The following is an 11,689-nucleotide window of genomic DNA, read 5'->3' as shown; positions in this document are numbered from 1 at the left end:
GTTGTCATAGAAATAGCACTCACATGCATATAGGCACACAAAACATAGATACTGTCCACACAACTAGCATTCATGGACATTGAAATCTGGAGAGGCATGCTATGAAATCACTAGAGTTGGAAGTTGGACTTTTGCATGGAAATACCATTGGAAAGTTAAGTAGAATTTGTGATGCAACTTTTAATTTTATATGATATGCTTTCAAGGCAAGTCCCACTTTTGGCTCTATCTAGTTAAATCAGTGTTTGTGCTGAATGAGGTAGTTTCTAGCTTTAGCTGGGATAGTTCCTAGTTGAAGCCTTAGACAAAATTTGACCTCATGATACAGACAGGGATTTAAAGCCAGAGCTTACAATAAAAGGTGGGGTGTGAGGAAGGGAGGACTTTTTATGTACCTTCATAGATTCTTCCAAATATGATAATGGTGGTTCAGGCATTCATAAAATCAAAATTCAAGTCTCAATCAAAAAGGCAGCTCCACACTGTGGCCTTCCATTTTTTGGGGGGAGCGGGGGGCATGGAAAAATACACAGACACACAAATGTTCACTTGAGACCAAATATTAGACCATACATTTTAATACATGTGAGGAAGACAGATAAAGAATTTAAGCCCGATAAAGAGAATCCCTGTATCTTCTATACACTTCTCTTTCTATGTTTCTGATTGTAAGGTAACTCTCTTGGCACTTGTCTTGGCAGTAGCATTATGTCCACCTTCATTTCACCCAATCCCCAACAGAACTGTCTCCAGTGAAATAACATCAGTAGAATTGGCTCCCTGGGTATTATTCCTAATGGTTACCTCTAGTGTCCCATACCCAGGAGGAAATGTTAACGAGTTGTACCACCACTGTTCTCAAGAGGATGTGTCGAAGTTGAAGTCAAAGTCGAAGCATGTGTAGAAATTTTCATCTTGGGAGTTGTGGCCGAAGCCTGTGTAGAAATTTTCATCTTGGGAGTTGTGGCCGAAGCCTGTGTAGAAATTTTCATCTTGGGAGTTGTGGCCGAAGCCTGTGTAGAAATTTTCATCTTGGGAGTTGTGGCTGAAGCCTGTGTAGAAATTTTCATCTTGGGAGTCGTGGCCGAAGCCTGTGTAGAAATTTTCATCTTGGGAGTCATAGTCCCAGTTACTGTGCTTTCTTCAGATTTGTTAATTGTTACCTCATCACTGATCCCAGTTATGGGGGAATTAGGAAAAACATCCCAAGTATTAAAATTGACAGTAAAATCTGTAGGGAGTGGGGGAAGTAGTGGCCTTCGAGTGTATTCATCAAATTTTATGGGAGTGCAGCAATTTAGCTTGTTCATACAAAGAAGTTTGTACCTTTCAGTATGTAAACATCGTCGTCTGCAGTGTCCTACATTATTCTTCCAGCATCTTTGGTATCCCCAGCCAGCTGCAATGAATAAATAAGTAGGTCAAGTTTTAAACTCTAGCAACAACATGGTAAAGTGTATATTAAAAATTAAGATATATGCCACCACGGAAATTGGAGGGCTTGGGAAGAGAGAGAGAGAGAGAGGGAGAGGGAGAGGGAGAAGGAGAAGGAGAAGAAACAGAGAGGGTGGACATACTAAGAGCTGATATTTAAGTCAAGGCAAGAAGGATAAAAGGAGCCAGCGAGGTACACAGGAGGCAAAGTTTATTTCAGGAAAGGTCAAGCAAATGTTCAGTCCCAGTGCTGAGAAACTGCATAAAGTCTTCAAGGTATTTAGAGAAAGCTGATGAGCCTGAAGTGTAATGTACAAAGAACAAAGGAGCACGAGATAAAATGAACTTGAAGTAACAATGCCATTTCCCAGTCACTTGAGGCCATCATTAAGCATTTTTATGTATTTCAAAACATAACGTGAGCTAATTTACTTTATGTTTTTAGATAGTTAGTTAGCATTGCATGTGGAAATTTGACTATGGAAAAGAAAGAATAGAATCAGAGACACATGTTAGAGGCTTTGGCCGGTAAGACATAATGGTGGCTGGAACTGGGGCTGTGAGAGTTGTGCAAAGCAGAGGACAGATTTGAGACCTTGATTGTTTAGATATAAAGTTAAGGAAGATGGAGAAATCAAAGTGCGTCACTACATTTCTGATTTGAGATAAGGTAGATTAGTGATATTTGCCATTAACAGAATAGTAAACTGAGGAAAGAACAAGCTTTGGAAGGAAGAGAAGAAGGTTGTCTCAAGTATTTGCATATAACATGTAATATATATTAAAAATGTCAAGAAGGCAGTCAGGTATACCTGTAGGATCTCAGTGGACAAGTTTAGACTCTAGGTGTAATTTTGGAATCATTGCTTATGAATAGTATTTAAAACTACAGTAATTGATAAAATATAGTAAGTTGGAATAGCATGAGAAAAAAAGGGGCCGTAATGAAGTTCTGGTGAGTGTCAACATTGAGAGCTCAGGTAGGAGGAAAGACTCAAAAGGAACAACCAGGTAAATCTGAGCAAAACAGAAGAATAAGACACTAGAGAATGAGATTCGTTTCCCCAAAAGCAGACCTTGAGGTAAAAATTAGGTATAATACTTGAGTTGATAGGTGTCCTCCATCCCCCCAATCAGTTTGCAGTGAGGAAGTTGGGAAAATAAGAAGAACAAAAAAGAAGTGAGTTATACAGTTCATTACCACTGTGGCTGACTAAAGCATAACCCCGTGGCAAACTCTGGCACCAGCGTATGAAATAAGCCTCACAGTGATCCTTCTTGAGGGTCAAAGGAGCTGGATGGAGTATTTATCCACCATCCTGCCAGCCAGTAACTGATAGGTGATCCCAGAGTATGCTGATAATTCCCTGTCGGTTTCTGGATTGCCCTGGACAGAGGTATTTCATAAGCAATCAACCATGCTCTGGGGATGCTGCCAGTTGCAGCTCAAGCTGGCGTGCATGAAAATGGCAAATGCCAAAAGGAGACAAGGAAAGTTCAACCAGACGTGACTAGATTATGTAAAAGAGGAAAATGTTCTTAAAGGAATGAGTAGACATTTGTAGGCAAATACTGCTGAGAGGGTTGGTAAGATAATGGCAAAAGTGTCCATTGCATTTAACTCCACGAGTATCACTGGTAACCCTGACAAGAGGAGTTTCACAGTGGTAGGAAGAAAAGAAACAAGAGTGACGTTTGTTGAAATGTCAATGGGAGAAATGGAAGTAACACCTTGAGACAAAACCCTTAAGAAGGTTAGCTCCGAGGGAGAGCAGAGAAATAGAGAAGTTCTTGAAGGACAATATGGGGTCGAGGGAGGGTTTTTCACATTTGTGTTGAAGAATGGGAAATAACAGAGCATGCTTGCAAACAATCAAGGAGAAACAAGTAGAAAGGGAGAGGTTGGTGTACAATAGGGAAAAGAGACAACAGAAGGTCATAATCCTTGATAAGGTGACGAGGATCAAAATCACTGTATGACAGATTGACTGAAATGGAGAAGGCAGACTTCCTCAGCTATATATCAGGAAGGAAAGAGAGGATGGGTGTGAAGCCCTACTGGTATGAATGTTAGCAGTGGTAAAAAGAAAAAGTTCCATTTGAATTGTTTAAATCATGAAGTGGGAGGTGAAGTCATAAGCTGGGGGAGGGGCGTGCCGGGGTGGGGGTGGGGGCTGGGAGAGTCATGTAGAGGAGTGGAGCAGGAGGATTAAAGCAAAAGAAAGGTCAGTACAAAATAGCTGTCTAGGAAAAAGGGAAGATGAGGATGAGCTCACAAGAGAAAACCAGTAGGATTTCTCAGCAGTGTGGTAATTCATTTAAGGGGTGAATATATGAATCTAAAGTGAAACTTGTCTGTTCCATTGTATGATCATTTATCAGGCAAACCACATGACCATCTTTCTCAGCAAATTGCCTGAGAAGGCCCAAGGTTAGTATATTCTCAGCAAAGGAAACAGCTAGAGCGAGGGTTCTGTGTTAGAGGAAGCCTGGTATATGCGAGGAAGGGCAAGTAATTCTCAAAACATCTTTTGGATTTAATCAATAATGTGTGAAAAGTAACTTTCATGGGTTGACATACATAAAGCTCACAATAATTTGGTTCCTATTGCCTTCCCTGGGACATGTTGGCATTATTCCTCTTCTCCAACGATTCATTCTCTTATTTTACTGGCCCAGATTTACTTGGCTCATGATAGAATTTTCTATAAGTTTCAAATGTAGACATTCCACTTCTTTCATCCAAGACAAAATCTAACATTGCTGCTTCACTCCTCACTTCTATAGATGATTTCTTAATGTTTTTGTTTTTTTCCTCTAGGGTAACCATACTTGAGTTACATGGGATTTCTTTTTTTTTTTTTTTTTTTTAAGCTGAGCCATCCTGCCACCTGTTGGCAGCTCAGTGGCTGCTCAGCTCAGGCCGGGCATCAAACCGCTGTTGCTCAGAACTCAAACTCTTGAGTGAGCTCTTAACCAACTGAGCCACTTGGCTGGCTCTTAGGGTAACCATACTTGAAATCTGAGGGTTCTCAGCTCTTCTTGTCCCTTTCTAAGCTCTTTAAATCATCTTCCTCAGTCAATTTTTCTTCAGAATTGTTTCTCACTTGTATTGGTCACTATTCCTTTTTAACTATTCCCTCCAGATTAAGGTTTAGGGCACAGCCCCTAATTCAACACAGTTTTGAGCCCCTAACTATGATATAGACTCTATTCTAGGCCCTTGAGGTACATTTGTTAACTAAGCAGACAAAGATCACATGGAGCTTACTTTCTATTAGGAGAAGACAGGTGGTTAAAAAAAAAAACCAAGTAAATTATCTTGTATGTGAGAAGGGGATAAGTGGTTTGCAGAAATAAGAGAGGATAGATTTAAGCAGAATCTATTTGGAATGTCATCGATGCAGATTGCAGTTTCTTAAACAGCAGTTAGCACAGGTCTTGAAAGAAGGTGACAATTAAACAAGGACTTGAAGGAGGTAAAAGAAACAGTAGCCACACTGGTATGTGGGGAAAGTGCATTCTAAAAGGAAGAAACAAACAGAACTCCATGGGTTGAGCAAGCTTGGCACGTTTGAGGAAGAGCGCTTAGGTCAGTATGACTCTAGCAAAGTGAGGAAGGACTAGAATAGTAGGAGATGAAGTGAGAGAGGTCATTAGGGCCAGGTCATGGAGGGCAGGTGGGCCACTGTAAGGGCCCTGGCACGGTTTTGAGCAGAAGAGGTACATAATTTGACTCCCAGTGTGGGTGGATCATGTTCTGTGCTATCTTGACAGTAGATTGCAGGAGGTGAGGGTAGGACAGAGACCTGTAAGGAAGCTACAGCAGTAACAGGTGAGAGATGATAGTGACCTGAATCAGAATGGTAGCAGCGGAGATGGTGAGCTTGGTTGGTCCTGGGTATAATTTGCAGGGAGATAGAACAGGCTTCCTGATAGATGTAGAAGTCACAGCTAAAAATATCAAAGATAATTTCAAGAATATAGCTTAAGCAATACAATGATGGCATTTAGGAGTAATCTGTAACTTAATGTATTTTTTTCAGAATAGCCTGGAATTATTATGTTGTTAGGACTTGTGGCTGCCATCACCGATATCCCAAAATCATAAAACTAAAAAATATAAATAACAATTATTATTTCAGGCACATAAGCCATCTAGCCAAAACATTATCCCATATGTGAATTCTCGCTCTAAAACATACCAGATATAGAATCAGATAGCATCAACTTCAAAATAGCTATTGACATCAGTCTATTGATAGACATCTTTGCCTGGTAAAAAGTTTCTTTACAAAACCATCAGATGCTGTCTTACTTGAAAACATAGAAAAAAAACCCTAAATAGAGTAAATGGTTAAATTTCAAAACTGAACTTGTAAAAGAAAATCTATAAATCAACAGGTATGAAAACTACACCCTCCAAATAAAAGGGAAAAATAGACAGAACAAAACAATTTGTAGAAAAATTAAAATACACAATAAATATATACTTAAAGTTTGACTTCATAGTGAAAGAAATAGAAAAAATTATACACTTAGATATTTCCTTCATTTAAAAAATTTGCAATATTCAGAAATTGATAATACACTATGCAGACAGGGATAAGGTGCATTTCTAGGAATTTTATGTTGAATGTTTATGTCTAATAACAGTTATATAGAATATACTTGTAAACGAAACATAAATACACTTATTAGAAAAAAAAAGCAAGGACATAAATGTCCAATTATAAAATTGGATGAATAATTTATGGAATCATCCATCCCATAAAATTTTATGCAATTATTAAAAACTCAGTTTTGGGAAAATATTTAATATGTGGGAAAATACTAAAGATGTGATAGAAAATTTAAAAGTAGGCTACACATTTTATTCACATGGTATCCAGGGAATCTGAGGGAGAACAATAGAGCAAAACCTTATTTTTACTTCTTTGCTACTTCCAAACTTTCAGCAAATAGTTCATAATCAGAATTGAGAGTAGATATTCATTCTCTACCTCACTTACTAAATCAACACGACTCCATGAGAATCAAGATATAGGATCATAGGCACATTTGTATCCATTTTGTGAAAGTGAATACCTTTCTAAGTAAAATATAGCACGTCCAAATTTTTAAAAAGTCCATTTTCTTAGTACATAAAGAACTCTTAAGTAATAAGAAAGAGTTCAGAAATCCAATGGAATAGATGTTCAAACTCATTTATAATTAAAGTATGATAAATTCAAACAAAAATGAGATATTTTCACACATCAAATAAAATAGTTGAAAGAATATGATAAAAAATGTAATGATGAATATATTGGAAGCTGATACACACTAGTGATATGAGTGAAAAGTAGTGTAGCCCATTTGGTAGGTTGTTTGACAATCTTGTGTGTGTGTGTGTGTGTATGTGTGTGTATAGTTATAAATGGAAAGACATTTGTTGACAATTTTTCCTTACTGAATTGTTTCTGATAATTAAACTGGTTTTCCAGCAGTAGTGGATGAATTAAATTAAGAAAATTCAACCCACACAGCCCCCTTAAGTTCTATGTATGCATTAATAATAATACAGTTGGTATATACATTGATAAGAATTCTCTAAGACATATTGCTAGTATATTGCAGAAGAATCCACATGGTTCATTTACATTGGATTTTTTTAAAATCTAGGATATATACATATATATGTATATCTTAGATATGTATATCTAAGATATGTATATCTTAGTTGTAAAAAGTTTCTTTTTTTTTAAGTTGCAGTAAAGGACAGTTTATTAGGAGAAAAAAATACATTTCAAAGAAGCAGAAGTGGGCCTGAGCAGTAGAGAATGGCTCAAGGGCCAGTATTAGAAGAGAAAGTACACTCCAAAGAGTTTGGAGCAGGCCGAGCAAAGGAAGCTCAAAAGGCAGTAAAAAGTTTCTTTAAAAAACCATCAGAAGCTGCTCACTTGAAAACACACACACACACACACACACACACACACACACACAAATCTGGTAGGATATACAAGAAATTGTTAAGACTAATTAATTGATTCAGAGATTCTAAAAGGGAAGATTGAGGAGCTATTATTCTAGGGTAGGAGACTACTTTTCCTTAAACTCATATAAACCTATCAATTACTTGATACTTTTTAACAATTCCAAGTATATTTTTTCAACAGAAAGTATATAACTTTCAAAAGTAGCATTATTAAAAAGAGGAATAATTTCACTCTTTTTGATCTAATATCAGAAGCTCCCCATTGGTCACTTGTCTTTTTACTCTGTTTTAACTTATCCCCACCTCTAACTCAAACTTACGTTGTCTCTTTCTCATGGCAGCTCTACAGCATCTACAAAGAGTGTGATGAACTTGTTCACCGCATCTCAGAACATAAAAATGAGGGCCTCCCTTGAAGGTAATTTCACAACAAAAGAGAATTCAAGATGATAGTAAAAGCTGAACTAATAGGACACAAAATGAAATAGGTACAACAATGAAATTGTTAAAATAGAAGTGAAGTGAGGCTAACTTAACACTGGTTAGTTTTATAAAGAGGCAGAGAGAGCTGCTCAGAAGACTGAGGAAATTTTTGCCTTTGGATAAATTCCTCAGAAGACACTCCAGCTTGATAGGTGCATCTAACAGATACTTAGAGTAGGGACATGGAGCTGCCATAAAAAGAGCATTTCTGCTGCTCTTTATTGGCCCAAGTCTTTTTTCCTGGGGACCCTCTTTACCCCTCATGACACCTGGGAGCTCAAAGTCAACAATTCATGCTAGTTGCATCATCCCGACATTCTAGGGTTCCCTTACCTTTGGTCACTAGAGTTAGTAACCCACATATAATGAAGGTCAGCATCAGGAGATTCATGGCTTCTGGGAGAGAGGACGCTCTGTATCCTGAGGAATCTAGGACACTTTGCACAGCTAGGACTCTAAGTGGGGAGAATGCTACACCACTCAGCACACCAGACCATTAACTTGCACCATTGAGTATGCATGACAAAATAACGCTCTGTTCTAGAAACTGTAAGAGGAAACTGAGGCCTTATGAAATGAGTTATAATTCTGAAGAAGTGTGGGGCCTGATGGAAAGAAACAACTCCCTATATGGGACCCGTCTGATTGCAGCACCACATATAATATGTGGGTATATACATTGATAGCGGAATGCTATGTAAAGATCCCATTTCTTTCAGACCAATAGCTCACGACATACAGCAGAGTATCCTCCTTTCTATTTGAATGATTGCCCCAATCCACTTTGTATTAATTTTTGTATAAGGTATAAAGTTTAGTTTGAGATGGATTTTTTTTTAAACTGTGGACATCTATCTAATTTTTGCAGTAACCATTTGTTGAAAGTACTATTCTTCCTTCATTGAATTGCTTTGGCACATTTGTCAGAAAATTACTTGGCTGCACTTGGTTCTTTATTCTGTTCCATTGATTATGTGCATATTCTGCTGCCAATCCAATACATTCTTGATTGCTGTAGCTGTATAATATATCTTGAGATAGTGTAGTGATTCTTCCTGCTTTATTTTTCTTTTTAAAAATTGTTGTAGCTATACCAGTTCGTTTACCTTTCAAAATTTTAGGGTAGTCTTGTGTATTTCTACAAAAGATTTTGCTGGGATTATGACAGCAATTGAATTAAACCTGCTTATTAGTTTTGGGGAGAAATTACTTCTTTACTATGTTAACATTTTCAATCCATGAACATGTGTATATGACACTTCATTTAAATCTTTTAAAATTTTCTTTCATCAGCATTTTAAGTTTTTTTTTTTTAAACAAGGAAGATTTTTTTTTTAAGATTTTTATTGGGGAATTGGGAGAAGAGGAACAGACAAGTTGCTGTTGTTTTGTTCTTCAGTCTAATTGTGGAGGATGTTGCTTCACTGGCCCAAGCTGGCACCATCATTGCGCTCTTCCCGGGTGAGACAGATCAGTCGCCGGCCTCTGGACGGCCGCTCACGGCGGCTGCTGGCTGCTCACGCTGGCTGCCGGCCATACACGGTAGCTTATGGCAGCCCACTGCCACAGGGACTGCAGCCTACGCTGTCGTCGGTGACCCACGGCAGCCCAGCTCCAGGTTGAGCTGTTGTTCACCATCTTGGCTGCAGAGGGCAGTGTCACTGGCCCTCATATGTGGGATCCGAACCAAGACCCTCTGGCGTCCCAAGCCAGCTCTTAACCAACGCGCCACTCGGCCGGCCCCAGCATTTTAAGTTTTTAGAATATAAGACCTAAAATGTTTTTCCAATTTACACCTAAATATTTAAATTTATGAGTAATTTTGATTTGGTGCTTTTAATTTAATATCCCCATACCCTTACTAGTACACAGCAATACAATTCTTCATTTTTATGTGTTGATCTCGTAGCCTGGACCTTGCTTAACTTACTTTTTAGTTTTAGGAGGGTTTTTTTTTTGTAGATTCCTTAGTCTTTTCTATGTGCACTATCATGTCAGCTGCAAATGGGGACAATTTTCCTCCTTCTTTTTCCAACTGTATGCCTTTTATTTCCTTTTCTTGTCTTATTGTATTGGGTATCATTTTCCAAATATGTTAAATAAAAGTGATGCAAGTGATTATCCTTGCATTTTTTATCTTAGATGTATTTATTTATTCTTTGACCATTAAGCATGAAGTTAGGTGTAGGTATGTTGTAGATTGTTTTTTATCAAGTTGAAAAAATGGTGAGAAAGTTTTCCTCCATTCTCAGTTCTCTGAAATTTTTTATCATGAATACATATGGAATTTATTCAAATGTTATTTATGCATTTGTGTTATATATGCATATTTACGATACGATCATATGATTTTTCTCTTAGCCTGTTAATTTGGTGGGTGACACTGATGGTTTTCAAATATTTAACTGTCTTTCCACATGCAAAAGATCCCATGTAGTCATGGTTTTAATTCTTTCCATATATTGCCTGTTTCCATCAGCTAATAGCTTTCGTAAAAACCTCAGCTGAAATAATTGGAGTTTCACACATAATTATAAGAAATAACTTAAAGCAATCCTGTGTAACATTTATCCTGTGTCTTCCAATGGTAACATCTTGCAAATCTATATTGCACTATCAACAGCCAAGATATTAACATCGATACACCTCACTAATCTTATTCTAATTTCCCAGTTTTACTGGTTATCATTTGTGTGTGCATGTGTGTATTGTGGTATTGTGTGTGTATGTCATTAAATACAATTTTTTCACACATGTCAGGTCATGTATCCACCACTACACTCAAGATACAAAATGGTTCCATCATGGGTAACAGACTTTATTGGGTTATCACTTTGTGAGGTATATAAGTGTCTAATCACTATATTGTTTTGTACACCTGAAACTAATTTAAAAAATTGTTCCATCACCACAAGGATCCCTCCTTTATTGTTCTTCGGACCTTATAAAAAATCAGTTGAGCGTATTTGTATGGTCCATTTCTAGGCTAATTTGTTCTACTGATAGTCATTTATCCCTTATACTGCTTTGGCTATTGTACTTAAGCCATGATATTGGATAGAAAAATACCTCCCACTTTATGCTCTGTCAAGATGGTTTTATTATTCTAAAGCCCATCTCTTTTAATACCAATTTTATAATAAACTTGTCTTCACAAGGATTTCTTTGGGTTAATCCCATTTCTATTTTACTCAGCTTCTTGACTCCTGTGGTTATTATCTTTTGTCACGTTTGGGAGTATTTCCTCAAACACTTTTTTCAGCCCAACTCTCTTTCTCTCTCCACACATTCTGGACTCTGATGATTTAAATATTAGCTCTTTTGTCAATGTCCTATAAGACAACAGGCAAAGAAAAGCACACCATTTTCTGGTCTAGGTTGGAATATTTTGTTGCACCTGTCCTGAGTATATGTGAGGAGTTCAGAAAACCCAGAGAACTTAGCCCCAGGTATTTCTCCAAGTCCTCAGTCATATTGGCAGTCCACCTTCTTCTCTCCACCTTTCAGAGTCATGCAATCCTGTTTGTTGTATTAAGTATAGAGTTCTTTAGATGGAAGAGGGAGGACCTGGCAGGAATGGGCTATTCCATCTAGGTGGAATTGGAAGCCATTTATTTATTTATTTATTTATTTATTTATGTTTTGCTTTTTCCTATCACATTTTAATGGGCACCTTTAATTAGTAAACTCATTTTAAAAAATATCTTTAAATTTTTCTCTTTTCTTTGGGATTCTCCACTCTGTTCTGTCTTTTTTATCTCCATGCACTTGTATTAAAGAGATTTTGGGCTGTTT

The 11,689-nt window shown here is 37.4% G+C and overlaps 1 protein-coding gene across 1 annotated transcript; it reads right to left on the bottom strand.

The window, feature by feature from the left end:
• Positions 1 to 858: 858 nt before the first annotated feature.
• On the bottom strand, positions 859 to 8,285 carry DEFB125 (defensin beta 125). Its single transcript, XM_019645686.1, has 3 exons — positions 8,228 to 8,285; positions 1,139 to 1,399; positions 859 to 1,091 (listed from the first exon to the last, which is right to left on the bottom strand). Exons 1-3 carry the CDS (start codon positions 8,283 to 8,285, stop codon positions 859 to 861), a joined length of 552 nt encoding a protein of 183 aa, XP_019501231.1.
• Positions 8,286 to 11,689: the final 3,404 nt, after the last annotated feature.

The sequence above is a fragment of the Hipposideros armiger genome, unplaced genomic scaffold (assembly GCF_001890085.2).
Source record: "Hipposideros armiger isolate ML-2016 unplaced genomic scaffold, ASM189008v1 scaffold_94, whole genome shotgun sequence".
Taxonomy (NCBI): domain Eukaryota; kingdom Metazoa; phylum Chordata; class Mammalia; order Chiroptera; family Hipposideridae; genus Hipposideros; species Hipposideros armiger.
Note: the sequence above shows the minus strand (reverse complement) of the source record. Positions and strands in the feature narration are given on the sequence as shown.